Genomic DNA, 20,754 nt, shown 5'->3' with positions numbered 1-20,754 from the left:
GCCCAGCAGTTAAGCTTGCTGTTGTTGCAGAGAACCTAGCTTCACTTCCCACACCCTACTTTGGGTGGCTTACAACTGCCTGTATGTAACTCCAGTTTTAGGGAAACTTATGCCCTCTTCTAGTCGCCTGCGTACCTGTGGTGCTTATATGTATATGCATAATACAAACAATGGATATAGAAGTACATGCCTTTACTCACAGTATGAGACTGAGTTTGATGTCAGCCTGCTCCATACAGTGAATTCCAGAACACAGGGATATATTAGTAAGACCTCTCTCTCTCCCTCTCTCTCTCTCCCTCCCTCTCTCTCTCTCTCCCTCCCTCTCTCTCTCCCTCCCTCTCTCTGTCTCTCTCTTCTCTGTGTGTGTGTGTGTGTGTGTGTGTGTGTTTACAATTGGGTCAGACAGATGGCTTAGCAGTTGAGTACTTTCTGTTCTTGTAGAGAACCGCCATTTAGTTTCCAATACCCACGTGGTGGTTCACAATGGCCTGTAGCTCTAGTCCAGGGGATACAGCGCCCTCTTCTGGCTTCTGCAGTGTGCTTGTAGTGCACTTAGATACATGTAGCCAAAACATTCAGACATAAAAATAAATCAAGTAACTTTTTTTTTTTAAAAGTAGAATTCTTCAGTTATGTGGTTTGCCTTACAGGTAGACCTATGTACAAGTGATGATCATCTTCTTGTCTAAGTTTTATTTAATAAATAGCTGGTTAAGCTATTTATTCTAGTGGTATTTGTTTATTGACAGATACTGCACAGTTAAATTATTCATGCCCAACTTTTCCTTTCACTATAGGTATATTTTTTCTTTATTCACTCTGAAGTTTCTTGTAGATTGCTTTAAATAAAAAATGTCTAATTCCATTTAGTGAAGATTTTTGCGGTACTCTTTAACATTCTATAATAAATGGGTTTTGTGTTGTTATTGTGTGTTTGGGGGGTGTCATGTGTGTTCTGGTACATGCTATGCACTCAGGCTAAAAGAAATTGCAGCATTACCTGGAACTAGACTTACTGGCAGTTGTGAGCCACTCACAGTGGGCACTAGGAACAAAGCTTGGGTCCTCTGGGAGAGCATCAAGTACTCTTAACCAGTGAGCCATTCTCTTAGCCTATGAATAATTTTTAATTCTGAGTTTTCATAGAGACCCAAAAGGAACTAAGCAGTAGACCAGATTTAAAATATTTCTATGATGAATGCATGTTTTAATAAAATAGAATTGAGGCAATAGTTAATGATCATAAGCTAAATATTAAATGTTTAAAAATGTCTGTTTCTGTTTGTTCTAGTACAACACCTCAGGTATTGAGTCCCACTATTACATCTCCCCCAAATGCATTGCCTCGAAGAAGTTCCCGCCTTTTCACTAGTGACAGCTCTACAACGAAGGTAAAGATGACTGAATGTCATGGTCATTTACTGTTGTTGACCCCATATCAACAAATAAAGGGTTTTGGTTTTCATTTTGTTTAGAGGACTCAATATGTAGCTCAGGCTGGTCTGGAAATTTGCCATTCTCCTGCCTTACTTTCTAGGGTGCTGGGACTATATGGGTGCATCGCCATGCTGAACTAAATGTCCATGGGGTCTGTAGCTTACATGTTATCACTAAGGAAAGAATGAGTGGGGATTCAGTCATATTACAATCTTCCTGGAATTATTTTAAAGTTAAAAGCAAAAGATGAGGGAACGTTTTGTTTCTTGATCTTTTGACTGACATGAATAATTTACCTTTGATACATCCAATTAGTGGTTTTATGCAATTGATTACAGTGCTTTGATATAGTTAATTTTATATTTTGATATTTTTATTTTTAATCTAAATATATTTTAATATTTTTACATATCGATCCCAGTTTCCTCTCCCTCCCATTCCCCCCAGCCCCCTCCATCCCATTCCCCACCCACTCCACAGGGAGGGTGAGGCTTCCAGGAAGGATCTTCAAAATCTGTCATTTGGAGTAGAGTTTAGGCCCTCCTTCCTGTCTCTAGGCTAAGGGAGTATCCCTCTTTAGGAAATGTTTCCCAAAGTCCTTTCGTGCACCAGGGATACTTCCTGGTTACACTGTCAAAGGTCCCTTAGACTGCCCAGGCCTTCTAACTGAGACCCATGTTCAGGGGGTCTGCGTTGGTCCAATGTTGGTTTCCCAGCCATCAGTCTGGGGGTCCATGAGCTCCCCTTTGTTCAAGTCAGCTGTCTCAGTGGATTCCAGGCGTTCAGCTCAGTGTTTAGCTGTGGGTGTCTGCTTCTGTTTCCAACAGCTACTACATGAAGGTTCTAGGATGGCATCTAAGTTAGTTATCAATCTCATTATCAGGGAAGGGTGTTTAAGATAGCCTCTTCACTTTTGCTCAGATTGTTATTTGGGGTCATCCTTATAGGTCTCTGGACATTTCTCTAGAGTCAGTTTTCTCTTCAAACCTATACTGGTACCCTCTATTATGGTATCTCTTTTTATGCCCTCCTCTATTTGCCCCCCAACTCCACCCAATCTTCCTGGTCCCACATGTTCTCCTCTCCTCCCCTTCTCTTTCTTCTAGCTCCCTCTCCACTCACTGCATGTCCCCCCCCCCCCCAATATGCTCAGGAGATCTTGTCCCTTTCCCCTTCTGTGAGGGACCTTGTATGAATTTCTTTAGGTTCCTCCTTGTATCCTAAATAGTGATTGAGAATATGACACGCTGAGAAGAGAGCTGCCCTTAGTGCAAACTGATATCAGTCACTATTAATTGTGCGACTTACTGTATTTAAAATGAAAATGACTGTCAGAGCTGTCAGCTCATTCCTGTGATATACTTGGGAGACTAAAATAGGAGTATTGCCTCAAGTTTTAGGTCAGCATGAGCCAAAAAGCAAGACCCTGTCTCAAAAAAAAAATCAAGCAAAAAAATTTTTGAAGACTTTTTTAAATAAAATTTCTGATAAGGAAAACAAAAGACTGTTGAGGATTATGCATTTCTTTTCCATGTAGTACTTGAGAAACCGCTAATGGAGACAAATAATGAATATGACAAGCATGACATTTTATCCCTTTTTACAGGAGAATAGCAAAAAGCTAAAAATGAAGTTTCCACCTAAAATCCCAAACAGAAAAACAAAAAGTAAAACTAACAAAGGAGGAATAACTCAACCCAACATAAATGATAGTCTGGAAATTACAAAATTGGACTCTTCTATCATTTCAGAAGGGAAAATATCCACAATCACACCTCAGATCCAGGCCTTTAACCTACAGAAGGCAGCTGCAGGTCTGTTGTAAATGCTGTCTGTGATTCTTGTGTCTTTATTATACACTTATTTTGATAAGTTTCTTCATGCCTTCATTGTTCTTAGATAAATATTGGCAATGAAAATGTTCAGTTTTATGTTTTTAAATTTATGTCTTTTTGTATTTGTGTTGATAATGTGTATGTCTACAGAAGCCAAAATAGGGTGTGGATCCTATGCTGGAATTACAGATGGATGATTGTGGGCTGCCATATGGATGCTGGGAACTGGACGCAAAATGCTCTTAACTGAGCACCCTTAAAACATTTTTTTGTTTGTATTTTGAGAGAAAGATTGTGTGTATGTGTGTAGGTTAAAGGACAGTTTGCAAGAATTAGTTCTTACTGTAAACCATTTGGAGTCCCCGTGAACCAAACTTGGGTTACCAGGCTTGGTGGCAAGAGCCTTTAACCACCAAGCCATCTTGCCAGCCAGATACTAGAACTTTTTTTAAAGGAGTAATCTGTGGTTAGCTTTTTTTTTTTTTTTTTAGAAAACCATAGTTGTCTTTTTCTCCTTTGTTTACTGTATTGTTTTCTCCTAGAAGGTTTGATGAGTCTTCTTCGTGAAATGGGAAAAGGTTATTTAGCTTTGTGTTCATACAACTGCAAAGAAGCTATAAATATTTTGAGCCACCTACCTTCTCACCACTACAGTACTGGTTGGGTATTGTGCCAAATTGGACGAGCTTATTTTGAACTATCAGAATACATGCAGGTAAGTATGCAAAGATTGGATGGATGGATGGATGGATATCTTTGTAGAATAATTTAACTTTCATGTTTAAGGCTAGATCTAAAAGGTCAATATTTACTAGTTGTTAAGTGATGTTTATATAATTATTTTCTGAGTATGTATAATAGTTAGGGTTACTACTGCTGTGATGAAACACCATGACAAAAGCAGCTTGGGAAAGAAAGGGTTTATTTCACTCACAGTTCCATATAAAGAAATGCAGTCAGAACTCAAGCTAGACAGGAACCTGAAGCAGAAGCTGATTGATGCAGAAGCCATGGAGGGATGATGCTTACTGGCTTGCTAGCCTGCTTTCTTACAGAATTCAGAACCACCAGCCAAGGGTCCCTCCTTCATCAACCACTAATTAAGAAAAAGCCCTAAGCAAATCTTATGGAGGCATTTTCTCCCTTGAGATTCCATCCTTTCAGATAACTCTAGCTTATGTCAGGTTAACATAAAATTAGCCAGCATAATAATTCATAAATAAAATTATTTCTTGCATTAAGAGATAATTTAAATTTAGTAGGCTTTCTTGTAAAAGTTTTGTAGAGAACAGTCAAGTTATGTGAAATATTTGTGTTCTTGGTTGATATGAAAATAGACATTTACCGTGTCATCCATATTTATAATGTAAATTCTTTTATAGTATGTACAGAATTATATAATTCTGTTTGTCATTTAATGTTTTATAAACTTAGTGCTGTTGCTGGGTGTGGTGGTGTATTTACATCTTTAATCCTAGCACCCAAATTAAAAAATGCTGTGAAGATTATAGTTAATTGAAGACACATTGTCCTTATAATAGGTTTTTTGGTTTTCTTTTCTTTGGGGGCAGGAATTTTCCCTTTGACCCCTGGCTAGTCTGTAGCCTGCTATATAGAGGAAACCAGGCTCACCTCCCTAATGTTGGGATTAAAGGCATGCACCACCATACCTAGCTGGTTTTGTTTTTGAGACAGGGTCTCATGTAGGCCAGGCTGGCTTTGGACTCTGTATAAACCAGGATGACCTAGAACTCCAGATGCTCCTGCCCTTCCTCCTTAGATTTGGGGATCACAGACTTGTACTACCATCCCTAGTTTATGAACCCACATGTAGGTTGAATACAGGGCCTCATTCATGCTAAGCTGCTGCAAGCCTTTATCGTTTATTACAGATGTAGCAATTAGTGTTTTAGCAATTTAGAATATTGATTTCTGTGAATTGAGAACTACATCAGCCTTTCAACTTTTTTATTATTTTTTTTTTATTTTTCTGTTTGCATAGATCATAATCACATTTTGTGGTTGGTGTGTGTGTGTGTGTGTGTGTGTGTGTGGCTAATGCTTGCTTTGAATTCACTGTTCTTCCTGCTAGCCTTAAAATCACAGGCAGGTGCCACTACACCTGGATCTTTATAATTGCTTTCCTTTTTTATTTTATTTTTGGGAGACAAGATCTTTCTATGTAGTCCAGGCTCACCTTGAGCTTACTGTATGGCCCAGGCTCTCCTCAGACCTGCCACAGTCCTCTTCCATTAGCCTTCATTCCTAGGTAATAATCGCTTTTGAAAGGTGACAATAGTTTCTGAAAACTCTGAAGGCAGAAGGTATCTGTATATGACCAGTCGCAGTGTCTGTTATCTTATATAGCCTGTGTCTTTTGACAGTTCTTAACGTACAACTTTTAAGAGATTGAGATAACTTACAAAACATCAAACTAATTCTAGATGCCAATTTGTTTTGGGCAAAAGGTTCCAGCTTTATAAATGTCCTTTCCCGTGGTTGGAGAATGACTCAGTAGCTAAGAGTGCTTGCTATACTTGGAGAGGTCTAGTTCCCAGCACCTACATCAGCTCACAATAGTCTGTAACTCGAACTCCAGGATATTTGATGCCCTCTCTGACCTTGGGCACCCACATACATGTGGCATACATAGACAAAAGTAAATATTTCAAACAAAAGCCTTTTCCTTAGATGTCATCTTCATTTCATTGAATACAGCCCAAATGCTGAACTAAACTTTGAATGTTTTGAACTTACAAAGGCAATAAAACTAGATAATTCATTGGATTTATAAAGTTTTTTTGAACAAGAAGCACAATCTTAGAAATCATGACTGGTTTGAGGAAAAAAGGAACCTAATAGCTACAGAGAGACCTTGGGAATGGGAATGGGCAGCTGGTACCCAGCAGATATAGTGCTGGTCATGGGTCAGTGTGCCCTGGGATTGGCAGCTATCTGACCTTGTTTATTCCCTCAGAGTTTCTACTCAGAATCACTAGATTCTCCCCCTGCCCTCTCTTTAAAATTGTATTTTGTATATGGACCAAACATGTACCTGATGACAGAAGAGTATATTTGATCCCCTGGAACTGCAGTTCCAGAGCCACGGTGTGGCTGCTGGGAAAACCAAAGCCAGCTCCTCTGCTGAGCAGCCAGTGCTCTTAACCCCTAAGCCATCTCTCCAGCCCCATCTTCTTCTTTTTCATGTCTTCACCCATAATTAAAATACAAAAACTGAACTGATTGCTTCAGTATTTGACTTCCCACAGATGACTTGTTCAATTGTCCTTCTTACTAATTCACATAAATCATAGCCCGTGCAGAATTTCGGGGCTGTGAAGACAGTGGCCAGCATTTCCCTGTATGTATAAACTGTAGCAGCTTGTTTCCCCCTGCTGCTTTTTTATTTCAGGCTGAAAGAATATTCTCAGAAGTTAGAAGGATTGAGAACTACAGAGTTGAAGGCATGGAAATCTACTCTACAACACTTTGGCATCTTCAGAAAGATGTTGCTCTCTCGGTTCTTTCGAAAGATTTAACAGACATGGATAAGAACTCACCAGAGGTATGGGAACAACTTGTTTAATATTACATTTCTTTTTCTTGTTTAATGAAGCATTTATTTAATTATTCTTTTTTAATGTTTATTAATTTTATGTGCATTGGTGTTTTGCCTATGAGGGTGTCGAAGCCTCTGGAACTGGAGTTACAGGCAGGGGCGAGCTGGTGTGTGGGTGCTGGGAATTGAACCTGGAACCTCTGGAAGAGCAGCCAGTGCTCTTAACATCTGGGCCATTTCTTCAGCTCCTATTTAATTATTCTTTATCAGGTATCAGATATCAGTTAGAACTTAATGATCAGAGAAGCAATCAGTGACTTCCTCCCTCTTCCATTTCTTCCTCCATGTAAAAGGCAGGCATTGTGTAACCTGCTGTAATCCCAGCACCTCTACAGGAAGGAGGCCGGGATAGGCAAACCCCTGAAAGCTTTCAGGCAGCTAGCCTGCTGCACACAACAGAACAGATAGACCCTGTCTCCAACAAGGTAGACACCGAGGACCAACTCCCACTCACCTACATGTCTTCACACATAGTTCTTAAAGTCAAAATTAAATTTAGATACAAGAAAAATTTAGAAACATAATTTTCTACTTTTTGACAAGTTTTGTGTGTGTGTGTGTGTGTGTGTGTGTTTTATGAAACATAAAAACTTGTAACTGCATGTGTTTTCATTTCCATTTTGCCAGGCCTGGTGTGCTGCAGGGAATTGTTTCAGTCTGCAACGGGAACATGATATTGCAATTAAATTCTTCCAAAGAGCTATCCAGGTTGATCCAAATTATGCTTACGCCTATACTCTATTAGGACATGAATTTGTGTTAACTGAAGAACTAGACAAAGCATTAGCGTGTTTTCGAAATGCTATAAGAGTAAATCCCAGACATTATAATGCATGGTAAGTGTAAAGACAAAGTCTTCCTGAAAACCGTGTGTGTGTGTGTGTGTGTGTGTGTGTGTGTGTGTGTGTGTGTGTGTGTGGTGTGTGTGTGTGTGTGTGTCACACATTGCAAACAAGACTTGGTTTTCTCTTTCCATTGTGTGATTCCCACAAATGAACTCAGCTTACCAGGTTTGGCAGCAAGTACCTTGTCAGCCCTCAGTGACTTTTTTTCCTTTTTTATATGTATATGCTTGTGTATATGTTTGTGTTATGTGTATCTTGTGTGCCTGATGTCTTCATTAGGGTTTCCATTATTACATTGAAGTACCATGGACCAAAAGCAAGTTGGGGAAGAAAGATTTATTTGGCTTACACTTCCATATCACTGTTCATCATCAAAGGAAGTCAGGACAGGAGTTCAAACAGGTCAGGAGTCTGGAGGCAGGAGTTGATACAGAGGCCACAGAGGAGTGTTGATTACTGCCTTGCTCCTCATGGCTTGTTCAGCCTGCTTTCTTGTAGAAGTCAGGACCGTAGTCCAGGGATGGCACCACCCATGATTCCTCTATCTACCACTAAATTAAGAAAATGCTTGTCAGGCGGTGGTGCTGCACGTCTTTAGTCCCAGCACTAGGAAGGCAGAGGCAGGTGAATCTGTGAGTTTGAGGCCAGCCTGGTCTTCAAAGAAAGTTCCAGGATAGGCTCCAAACCTGTAGAGAAACCCTGTCTTGAAAAACCAAAAAAAGGAAGGAAGGAAGGAAGGAAGGAAGGAAGAAAAGGAAAATGCCCTTCAGGCAGTGGGCTCACACCTGTAATTCCAGCACTCAGGAGGCAGAGGCAGGCGGATCTCTGTGAGTTCAAGATCTACAAAGTGAGTTCTAGGAAAGCCAGAGCTACACAGAGAAACTCTGTCTCAAAAAAAAACAAAAAGAAAGGGAAAAAATGCTCTACAGGTTGGCCCACAACCCAATCTTGTGGAAGCATTTTTCCTCTCAAATGATTATAGTTTGTATAAAGTTGACTGTTGTCCATAGAAGATATCAAATACCCTAGAACTGGAGTTATGGATGGTCATGAACTGCCTGCCATGTGAACCAAACCCAGATCCTCTGTAAGAACAGCAATTCCTTTTAACTTAACTTGTTAAGTTAAGCCATCTCTCCAGCTGTCCTGCCCTTATTTTGTTTAATTTTTTTAGACAGGGTTTCTCTGTGTAGCTCTGGCTGTCCTGGAACTCATTCTGTAGAACAGGCTGCCCTTGAACTCAAAAGATTCCCCCTGCTTCTGCTTCCTGAGTGTTTAAAGGCATGTGGGTTTAAAGGCATGCACGCTGCCGCCAACACACAGTTTTAGTCACTTTCCTAAATTGGCTGCACTAATGTGGTGTGGCAGGGTCACGTTCTTAAGTAAGAAGTGTCTAACAAGAATTATTGGGTACCTAGTGAACACTTTTTATCTTGTAATTTTTTATTTATTTATTTTTTTTCTTATGAATTGCATATATGTCCTTTCTGGGTAGTTACATTGCTGGAAAGATGACCATAAAGAAAAAAGTCAGCCCTTATTGGGGACATAGAATGGTTAGAATATCTGGTATTCTGTCTTCAGTTGACAGTCTCTGTAATGTTTTAAGAACTTAGCTAGTAATGGGGTTGTTATTTTAATGTTTAGTGTCTTCTGTTTTACAATAGTTGCATTCTCAATAAACTAGACAGAAAGTTAGCAGAGTGGAGTCTAGAGAGATGGAGCCCAGCAGTTAAGACTGTGCAGAGAATCTGAATTTGTTCCTGACAGCCTTGTTGAGTAGCCCACAGTCACTTAGGACTCACTCCAGCTCCAAGGAATCGGATGGCCTCCATGGCACTGAACTCATGTGCACAGATCCATACAGAGACACATGCGCATAATTAAAAATTAGGGTTTTTAATTATTATTATTATTATTATTATTATAACAAGGATTATTTATACTGAGAAGCTTTTACAGGCAATGCTGAATTATTGAAATACCATTAGCTATATAAACATCAATTAAATTTATTCAAAATCTAAAATGTATAGATTTTCTACTTTTTCCTCTACCTTCATTATGGTAGTGATTTTACACTATTTCTTACATAGTACTGCATAAGCATATACAAAGCCACTTGTGAATATTTTATTTTTAATTTTGTTAATATGCTTTGTATTCATAATCACTTATAATAAAAAGAGGTTCTTATGTAACTATGCATGATAGATGGACAGTGTCTTCAGATGACATTTTAAAATTTTAGGAAAAGTAGCTGTATCTCAACACAGTCAGTAATTACATGGCCTTTTAAGTTATGATTTCATTATATTTCTTTTATGATAGTTTAATTGTTTCATAACTTGTTTTATGGTTATTAACTTAACTTGTGCTATTGATACAGTAAAGGTGGTAGAGGAAAACCACATGTAGTATTATTTACAGTGTAATTCCAGTGATAACGAAATACATAGAGGGTTGGAAAAACAGCTCAGACAAAAAGTGCTTGCTGCACAAGCATGAGGTTCCTGAGTTCAGATCCCTAGCACCCACATAAAAAGCCAAGTGAGGCACTGCATATCTGTAACTATAGTGCCAAAGGCACAAAAATAGTGGATCCCAGAACTCGCTGGTTAGCCAGCTTCGCTGATGATAAGTGCATTGGTCAGGTTCAGTTAGAGACCATGTCTACAAAAGTGCAATAGAGGGCAGCTAAGAAAGATCCAGTATCTGCTTCTGGTCTCCATGTACACCTGTGCACACACACATGATCTTACCCACATAGAAAACATGCTCATTTGGACAAAGGCTGGAAATAATTACTAACAGACAATTTAATTTCTGAGATTTTGTTTCTTCATTAGAAAATAGTAATATGTATCTTCTTGAGTCTTCTGAGATTAAATAACATTTAGAATTTAGCCGAGAGTGGCTGGAGACATGGCTGGAAGTTAAGAGCATGATGGAAGTTAAGAGCACTTGCTGCTCTTGCAGAAGATCTGAGTTCAATTCCCAGCACCCACATGGTCACAACCATCTGTAACTCCAGTTACAGGGGATTCAATATTAGGGGGATTCTGACCTCCTCAATTCACTAGACACAAATGTGGTACTCATACTTACATGTATGTAAAACATTAATACACATAAAAAGTATTTTAAATGCAGTATTTTAAGTATTTTATTTGAAGAATTAAAGGATACCAGGAAATGGCTCAGTGGGTATAACACTTGCTACACAATAAGTTCAAACCCAGATGTCATCTGGCCTCCACTCCAGTTGGCATGCCATAACACTCATAAACATTCACACATCATACACACACAATGATGTAGGCAAATTTTTAAATAATTGAATAGAGGAGCTGAAGACATATTTCCCTGATTAAGAGCACTTGCTGCTTTTACAGTGGACCTGTTTTCTTTCCCAGCACTTACATACATGATGGCTCATAACCTTCTGTAGCTCCAGTTCTAGGGGATCTGATGATCATTTCTTACTTTTTTGAATACTGGGAATATACATAATGTACATATATACATTCAGGCAAACACTTAAAATATAAATAAATAAATAATTGGAAGGGGGCATTTAGCAGAGCCAAGAGTGATGATGAATACTCTTATCCTAGTACTCAGGAGACAGAGGCAGACAGATGTCTGAATTTGATGCCAACCTGACTTGCCTAGCAAATTCTAGGCCAATCAGAGCTGCATAGTGAGACCCCATCTCAAAAGAGGGAAAAAATAAATTTAACAGAGTATCAACAAGATGGTTCAATGGCTCAAGTCACTTAACACACAAACCTAGCAACCTAAATTCAGTTTCTTGGGACCTACATAATGGAAGGAGCCCTCTAACCTTCACATGTGTCCCTCAGCCCATGCACATACACACAATAGTGGAATGTTTTCTTTTATTCTATTTCACTTTTTTTTTTTTAAGATCTATTTATTATGTATACAGTGTTCTTCCTGCAAGTATGCCTGCAGGCCAGGAGAGGGCACCAGATCTCACTGCAGATGGTTGTGAGCCACCATGTCGTTGCTGGGAATTGAACTCAGGACCTCTGAAAGAGCAGCCAGTGCTCTTAACTACTGAGCCATCTCTCCAGCCCCCTGTTTCACTTTTTAAGAATTAATTAAAATTTGGGCATGGTAGCACATAGCAGCTTAGCTTTTTCTATATAGGAAATTCCAGGCTAGCCAGAGCTACATAGCAAGACTCTGTCTTAAGATAAAGTCAGGGAAGGGAGCTAAAAAATTTAACCCACTTAATAAAGTGCTTGCCTTACATGCAGAAAGCCCTGGGCTGTGTCCCCAGAGCCACATATACTGGACCTAGTAGCTCCTGCTATAATCCCATTACTGGTGAGATAGAAATGGGGATTAGTAGTTCAGGGTTATCCTTGTCCACATCATGAATTGGAGGCCATCCTAGGATGCATGAGAGACTGTCTCTAAAGTAAATAAATATAAAGTAGTGTACAGATGAAACATTTATGGATAATAAAGCATAAAGAGACCCTAAGATCCTAGCCTATTAATACATATGTAAATATGTAAGTGTGAGTAAAGTCTAAAAGTTTAGGAAGGAGACCAGAGGTGATGAGAAAAGGACAGAGTGTAGGCAAAAGGATGCATGAGTCAATGTTTTCTCTTTTCAACTTCATTCAAGGTTTTCGTGGTAGATTTGTGAATTCAGCTTTGTTTTTTTTTTTTTTTTTTTTCTTTTTGCATTGTTGTGCTAAGAACCATTTTCACATTCTAAAAGAATTCAATATGTGTTACTCCTTTGAGTCCTTTAACTCTATCAACCATTATTAGTACAATAAGAACTCAGCTAATCAGTGAATAGATTTGTTGTGTCCACCCACACAACAGAGACATCTTTTCATGTAGATATTTTTCTAAACAAACAAAAAATGTTCTGAAAGAAAGGTTTTTCTAACCTGCAATTCCCCCTCTTTTTTCCTTCTGTTTAAATCATGCTATTATAGTATTGCTTAATATGTAAATTCTATTGTTATATAAACACTTGCTATGCATACAATACAGTGTGGTTTAAAGAATCGAAAAGAAGAGATTGAATTTACCAGAGCTAGACATGGTAACACATGCAGTTATTTTTTAACTGCTTGGAAGGCTGAGACAGGAGGATTGCTTGAGCCAGGAATTGGAGGTCAGCTGAAGCAAATAAAAAGAATAATTTAGGCTGTGGTGGCCCACACCTTTAATCCAAGCACTGGGAGGCTGAAGATCTCTATGAGTTGAAGGCAGCTTAGTCTACAGAGTAGGTTCCAGGACAGCCTGGCTTGGGGGAAAGGGGAGGAATAATTTAACAAAATGCTTGCCACACACATAGTTACTCTGCAGGAATTACCTTTAAGTCTAGATTAGAATAGTGAGTTTAAGGATGTGGCTTCTTTTTTCTCTTTTTTATCTGTTTGGTTAGTTTATTGTAGAAATGTATCTTCTAAAATGCTTCAATGATTTTTTTATGACTACTAATACTTTATCTCCTATAAAACTTATTATTTTTTTCCATTGTGTATTAAAATGTCAGATACCATAACTGTACTGTTATTAGTTGAATTAACTAGCCAAAAATTGTATTCTTAAAATTGTACTTTTTACAATTTCAGGTATGGTTTAGGAATGATTTATTACAAGCAAGAGAAATTCAGCCTCGCAGAAATGCACTTCCAGAAAGCACTTGATATCAACCCTCAGAGTTCAGTCTTACTTTGCCACATTGGAGTAGTAAGTGACCTTGTAAACATAGCTCTGTTACCTCCCCTTTAAAATAGTTTAAGTGACTTAATATTGTTATGAAAATTGGGCTTTTCTGTCAATGAAACAGTGTCTCAGTGTTTTACAGCTGTAATACACCTTTTGACTTTAATTAAGAAGTGCCTTATGGGGCTGAGGGTGTAGCTCAGTTGCTATAGATTTGATCTCTAGCACTACAGATCCTGAGCATGGTTCAAGCTAACAATCTTAACACTTCCTAGAGGTAGAAACAGGTAGATCACAAGTTCAAGGTGATTCTCAGCTATGGAGCAAGTTTAAGGCCAGCTTGGGTTACAGTGAGAGTCTCCAGAAAGGATGGGTTCTGGGGAAGGGGCAGGATCCCTGTGGATTGTATATTCTGTTTGTGTTTTATATATTTGTGACTCAAATGAAGTTTTGTTTAAGAGTTGTTTCATTTTTTATTATGTGTATGAATGTGTGCTTAACTGCAGATGCCCAGAGAGACCAAAGGCATCACATCTCCTGAAGCTGGAGTTAAGGCATTTGTGTGGTACCTGGCATGGGTGCTAGGAAGCAGACAAACTGCACCTAGGCAAGAGCACTCTTGACCATTACGCCATATCTCCTCCCGAGACTTAACTTTGTTTCTTTTGAGACAGTTCTGTGTAGCCCAGACTGTCAGGTATAATTGAGTGACAAGGGATTCATGAGCAAGTTCTTTGAACATAATTTAATATTTAGAGGATCATAATAGGATTTCAGAAATGTCTGCATAAATAATGATTTTCTTGTGAAGGGTAAAATCAGGTTTTACTTACCTTTTAGACTTCGTGGTAATTATCTGCTGTAAAAATCAAATCATGGGTGTTATGCACAGGACCCAAGTATGGTACCTGGCATCTGCTTCGGGCAGACCACAATCACCTGTAATTCCAGCTCCACAGGATCTGAGGGCCCCTGGCCTCCACAGGCACCTGCACTGAGGTGCATGTGCACACATACATATGCACACACATATATGCATAATTCAAAACAAATCTTTTTTTGAGATCTTGAATCATGATTATTATCATAGGCTCACAGTGAAAGATTTAGCAGTCTGAGGACCTAGGTTTTTATCCTATAGAAAATTAACACCTCTGGAGTTCAGGGTGCTTTTTTAAAAATTACTGTTATTATTATTATTGGGAGGCTAAGAAGACAATAAAATTGGTTCGTTCTTCTATCTTACATGGGTCCTGGAGATTATTGAACTAAGAACAAGGTCTTTACCAACTGATCATTTTGCTGGCCTTCAATGTGCTATCTTTAAGATGGAGCAATTGCCAGACTTAGAAGAGAATTGGAGATAATCTATTAATCACTTAGTATCTTAGTTACTTTTCTGTTGGCTGTAATAAAACATTGTGACCTAGGCAATGTAGGAACTGTTTAGTTTGGCTTACACTTTCAGTTCATGATGATAGAGCAAAGGAACAAGAGAACGCTGGCAATGTGTGGGGTTTTAAAGCCTCAGAGCCTGCCCTCAGTGACACATCTCCTCCACCACGACCATGCCTCCTAATCCTGTCCAAACAGACGCCAACTAGGGACCAAATATTCAAAGCACCACATTTAGTGATAAGTTACTTAGCCCACTTAAGCCAGTAGACAGTCCAGCTAGACTACACAGCCTTTTCTCTAATAGTTTATTCTTGATATTGGTTTTGAGTTATGTTATTTGCTCCTTAACTTTCTTTCTTCGATAGTATCAAGACTAATCTTTATTTCTTAAAGGTTCAGCATGCACTGAAAAAATCAGAGAAGGCTTTGGATACCCTAAACAAAGCCATTGTTATTGATCCCAAGAATCCTCTATGCAAATTTCACAGAGCCTCAGTTTTATTTGCAAATGAAAAATACAAGGTAAGTTTTATATCATTTTCTTCCATATTGTATTGTATCTCTTTAAAAACAAAAACAATGCCAGGCAGTGGTGGCACATGTCTATAATCACAGCACTCAGAAGGTAGATAAACAGACAGTTCAAGGCCAGCCTGATCTACAAAGTGAGTTCCAGGAACAGTCAGAACTATTGCGAAAAGAAACCCTGTCTCGAAAACAAACAAAAAACTACAAGGCCAACCTGGCCTGCATATAGAGTCCAGGATAGCCAGAGCTACATAGAGAGACCTTATCTCAAAAAGACAAATAAAAAAATTTTAAAAATCTAGATGTTATTAGTGATTTGTTTGTGTGAAACTGTTTTTAAAAGCTGTTAGGGGCTCTTAGTTTCATATTGTTTCATGAACTACTCCTAGGAAATGAGGTATACTTCTAGTACTTGGGAAGCCAAGACCAGAGGTTCGACACTAGTTTTACTCTAGCTATAGAGTAGTCCAGATACATTTTAAGCTACAAAATGAAATTCTGTCTCTGGAAAAAGCAAAAACAAAAAATGTAGAAATACCCATAGATTCAGAAATGAGTAAAGATTCCATGTCTAGAAAGGCTCTTTGTGTGTGTCAGAGGATTGTCTTACAGGAGATACCTGGAACATCATCCTTTTAGGACTGATTGAGTGGAAGAGTGGAATCTACCATTTCCAAAAAAGAGGGAGGAAAAAATATTTATTGAATACCTGCTGTCTTTCAGGCACGAGATATGATAATGCAGTCACATTTCCTGCCTTTAGGGATTTTCAACATAGTACCCCTTAGAAGTATGGGAAAATAAAAGGAAAACTAAGAAAAGTGACATGAGATTTTTTTTTTCCTGATAATGTAGTCAGTCATAAACGATGACAGCTATACTTAACTGCTTATTGTTTTCTGCATCTTGCTTTTTTCACTTATCACCCTCTGTTGATATATATTAACAGAGCCAGGTATAGTGGGATGATGCTATAATTTTAGTGCTCTAAAGAGTGAGCGGCAGGGGGTTCAGGAGTTCAGCTGTATATAAAGAGTTTGAGGCCAGCCTGAACTACATAAGGCCCTGTCTCAAAAAAAAAAGTAAACTATGTTCTCTGGATTTTTTTTTTTTAAACCTAAATTATAGTTTGTTTTGGCACAAAGAGGGATTTTAAAAAAGCAGGAATGCTCTTAATAGAACTTGTATAATTTTAAATTATATGCATGTATCTATATCCATGTTGAGTATATTATACTCTTAAGATGTCCAATCCTGTGGAGCTGGCCACTCTAGGCTTTTAATTTTAAAGATCTTACTTGCAATCCAGGCTGGCTTCAAACTCAAGATCCTCATACCTCTTCTTCCTGAGTTCTGGAATTGTAGGAGTCACCACTATGCTAGCCTTTTTTTTATTTTTATTATTAAACAAAAGTGTATAGATCTATTGCTCAATATAGAATGGGCCATACTTTTATCTAACTAGATTTCACTTAGGTACCCTGTGTGCTTCTACTGTTTTGCAATAGAGTATGTGTCTAACACCACACCCCATACCCCCCCCCACACACACAGAGCACATCTCTGTAGTTTTGGGGGTTAAGCCTTGGGTTTCTACATGGTGGACAAATGCTTTAAAATGGGGCTATATTCCCATGCAGAGCTATCTGTTTATTTTATAAAGATTACTCGCTGAATACTTACTAAAGATTTTATATGAGGAGGAATGTGTGCACATGTGGATATCTGGGGACAGCTTTTTGAAGCCTTGTGTTCAAAGTACTTTGACATATTTAAGAAACACGGTGACAGAAACAGGGTTATCACCATTGCATCTCTAAGCAGTGGTGTCTATGTAGGTTTTCCATGTTGTCTGGTGAATGCCTGCCATCTGTTAGTCTTCTAACACATCGTTTTTATGCATTTTATTTTTACCACAGTGAGAAATTAATGCAACACAAAGTATGTTGATGACATGCTTATAAACTCTTATGATTAGGGATCTGACTTACTTGCTTAGTCAACACTCTAAAATTTTGTTAAATTTTCTCTGTTTTTTCAGTCTGCTTTACAAGAACTTGAAGAACTGAAACAGATTGTCCCCAAAGAATCCCTCGTTTACTTCTTAATAGGAAAGGTAAAAGTTGGGGCATTAGTCTTATGGTACAACTTTGTAATAAATACTAAATTTTTTTTTCTTTCCTTTTTTTAAAGATTTGTTTTTATTGACCACTGGTGGTGGTACATACCTTTAATCCCAGCACTGGAGAAAGAGGGGCAGGAGATTTTTTGAGTTTCACATCAGCCTGATATACAGAACAAGTTTCAGGACAGCAAGGGTGACAGAGAGAAACCCTGTCTCAAAACAAGAACAGATTTGTTTTTATTTATGAATATGTGCCAAGTTTGTACTTCCTTGTCCCTGTGGAGGCCAGAAGAAGGGGGTTGAATCTGGAGGAACTGGAGTCATCTAGTTAATCGTGAGCTGCCATGTAGATTCCTGGGTCTTGTGGAAAAGCAGCAAATAGTCTTAGCTGTTGAGCCCTCTCAAACATCAACATACTAAAAATAAATACAGTATATAGTGTACACCATCTAGTACTTACCAGATTTAATTTGCTCCCTGAACTAAGGGCCATGGAAATAATGGATTTAGCACTAACATTTAAAAAGATGGTATTCTGGGCAGTGGTGGCACGCACCTTTAATCCCATTACTAGGGAGGCAGAGGCAGGCAGATCTCTGAGTTTGAGGCCAGCTTAGTCTACAGAGCAAGTTTCATGACAGCCAGATCTGTTACACAAAGAAACACTATCTCAAAAAATAAAATAAAAAACAAAAAGATGATATTCTAGCTGGGCATGTTGGTGCATGGCTATAATCCTAGCACTTGGATGCTAAGGCAAAAGGATTACCTGCCTCAAAGCCAGCCAGGACTGTTTGTATATGGACAGACATCTTGTCTGAGAACAGCAAACTAGGAGCCTTTGTAGTCTTTCTTCCCATCATTAATGTGAGATTTATTGGAAACTCCCTACCTAAAAATAAAGGCAAGGAATTCTGAGTATTTTCAGGGTTGTGCAGCTGAAGAATGAAATGCTGCTGTTTCTTTGTAGGTTTACAAGAAGTTGGGTCAGACTCACCTCGCCTTGATGAATTTCTCTTGGGCTATGGATTTAGATCCTAAAGGAGCCAATAATCAGATTAAAGAGGCAATTGACAAGCGCTACCTTCCAGATGATGAGGAGCCAATAACCCAAGAGGAACAAATCAGTGAGTATCTTATGTAAGCTCTGTAGTATTCAGAAAGCCACGCTGTGCAGAGCCTATGGGCTGCTTTTTTATTTTCCTGATATTTCCTTTAGAGAAAATGAAATTTGGTGGAAATTGATGAAGATGATGCAGTACCGAGTCCATTTGCTATCAAGTAATTAGTTCTAGATCTAGTGTTGTAGGTGACTTTGAACCTCAGCTCTATAGTAGCAGTCCTGGGCAAATCAGAAGAAAATCTAGATATGTATTTAATATTTATATGTGTTAATATAAGAGAATGGGAAGCTTCCTGAGATAAAACTTAGTGAACATCTCTAAGTAAAATATATCCCAGTACTGCTCTTTTAAACTAAAGCTTAAGTTGAAGTTCAGCCTAGCCTACATGAGACCCTGTCCCCAAAGAACTATTATATTATTTTAAAAGGTTAAATACAGTAAGTCAATTTCCAGGCATGCTATAATGGCACATGTCCTTAATCCCAGTCCTGGGAAGGCAGAACCAGGTGGATCTCTGAGTTCAAGGCCAGCCTGGTCTACAGGGTGCGTTCCCGAACAGCCAGGGCTACATAGAAACCCTGTCTTGAAATGCCAAAAATAAATACATACATACATACATACATCATACATCTTAAAATGTGCTTTATTAGATAACATTAGGGGTTTTGTGGTTTGTGGGGGTTTTATCTCTGAATGTAATGAAATTTTCCTGAACCAATGATGTATTGGTCCCACATCTTATGTTTTTTGTTTTTATAGTGGGAACAGATGAATCCCAGGAGAGCAGCATGACAGATGCAGATGACACACAACTTCATGCAGCTGAAAGTGATGAATTTTAACTTCTGGAAATCAGACTTGTGCAGTTGGATGTGTGGCTAGTGCTGACATGTTTCTTGTCCCTCCATATACTGAGTCTTAACTCTTGAGCCGGCACTGTCATCATCTTCACTTAGACCATGAGTGTGCCACTTTCGTTGGACCCTGACTGTACACAGAATGAAAGGCAGTGCAATCTTTAGCTGCTAACAGGACTGGCTCTTTTACCAGTATGAATGACAATTTGGGGGAAAGGGTGGGGAACTTTTTTTTTTCTTTAATCTCCCTTAGTTGGAAAGATATCATGGAAGGAAGAGTTATGTTTTATCTCGAAGGAGCCATTAGATACAGGAATGGTGATGAACCAAAATTTCTTGGTCATTTTTCCAAAATTCTGTTTTTTCTTTGGTTCTGTTCCTGATAGAGTGACTGACCTTCATTTCTAGGTTCTTCAAGAATGGTGTTAGCAAGTGCCAGATGGAACAATAAAAGACATTGCCTATAACAGAGTAAGTTCATTGCCAAGGAACATAACCTTAATCTTGGAGTGTCTCTTATAAACAAATGTGATGGGCCTATTGGGACTCGTATGTAGGAGTCAGATATCCCTCCATACAGTGTACACTTATTCTTGGCAAGAATGTTTTAATGTCTAACCAAGAATTTTAATTTATTCATCTTCAAAGTGTTGATCATTGTTGTCTTGGTATTGCAAACTTTAAAATTGGTCCTAAGATACTGCCTCTTCTCTTTGAGCTCTCTGGAATTGCCTGTAACATTCACAGATGATGGAGTGGTCCCCGCTGAAAAGCCAAAACCAGGCTCTGAATAACCACTTATGTTTATATAAAAAGAGTCAGTATGAGAACACTAAAGAGAGACGTTGGAGAACATGATAGAGAAGCCGTAATATAGTTGGAGTTGTACCTAACCGTGGGTCTGCATCTTCTCTAGAGTACAAGAATGTTCCATTCTTTTCAGCTCTTCGTCATGTTGTTGGTAGTGTGAGTCACCAAACTTATACTGAGAGTAATTAATTGGATTTAAAATACTGAAAATTTTTAGCCTGTGGAAAAGTTTCTAATGAAAGAGACAGATTCTCTTCCGAGTTCATCGTAATATGGGTTGGTGTGTTTGGGAAATGGCCACTGTTTTAAAGATCTAATTATGCATATAAAATGGGAATTATTGGAATTTCACAGTAACAGATTTAAACAGTCTTAAATTGTGTATCTCCTTTATTGTAATGTATTGAAAATTTTAGAGAAACTTTAGTTAACATTTTATTAAGTGCCAA

General features: G+C 38.5%; 1 protein-coding gene across 4 annotated transcripts in view; it reads left to right on the top strand.

The window, feature by feature from the left end:
- Positions 1 to 19,962, top strand: part of Cdc27 (cell division cycle 27) — a 44,465-nt gene extending 24,503 nt beyond the window's left edge. For 2 of the 4 annotated variants that reach the window (XM_051178760.1, XM_051178767.1), the window contains exons 10-19: positions 1,295 to 1,394; positions 3,047 to 3,254; positions 3,821 to 3,990; positions 6,688 to 6,840; positions 7,522 to 7,730; positions 13,370 to 13,487; positions 15,255 to 15,383; positions 17,431 to 17,505; positions 18,485 to 18,641; positions 19,398 to 19,962. In XM_051178760.1, the coding sequence (XP_051034717.1) occupies positions 1,295 to 1,394; positions 3,047 to 3,254; positions 3,821 to 3,990; positions 6,688 to 6,840; positions 7,522 to 7,730; positions 13,370 to 13,487; positions 15,255 to 15,383; positions 17,431 to 17,505; positions 18,485 to 18,641; positions 19,398 to 19,480 (1,402 nt within the window). In that variant the 3' untranslated portion in view covers positions 19,481 to 19,962. Of the gene's footprint in view, positions 1 to 1,294; positions 1,395 to 3,046; positions 3,255 to 3,817; positions 3,991 to 6,687; positions 6,841 to 7,521; positions 7,731 to 13,369; positions 13,488 to 15,254; positions 15,384 to 17,430; positions 17,506 to 18,484; positions 18,642 to 19,397 lie in introns of all 4 variants that reach the window. The other 2 variants (XM_051178763.1, XM_051178755.1) reach the window with 1 other exon arrangement.
- The last annotated feature ends 792 nt before the right edge of the window (positions 19,963 to 20,754 follow it).

Source organism: Phodopus roborovskii, unplaced genomic scaffold (genome assembly GCF_943737965.1).
Source record: "Phodopus roborovskii unplaced genomic scaffold, PHOROB, whole genome shotgun sequence".
Taxonomy (NCBI): Eukaryota; Metazoa; Chordata; class Mammalia; order Rodentia; family Cricetidae; genus Phodopus; species Phodopus roborovskii.
This window is presented reverse-complemented; position numbering and strand designations above follow the sequence as displayed.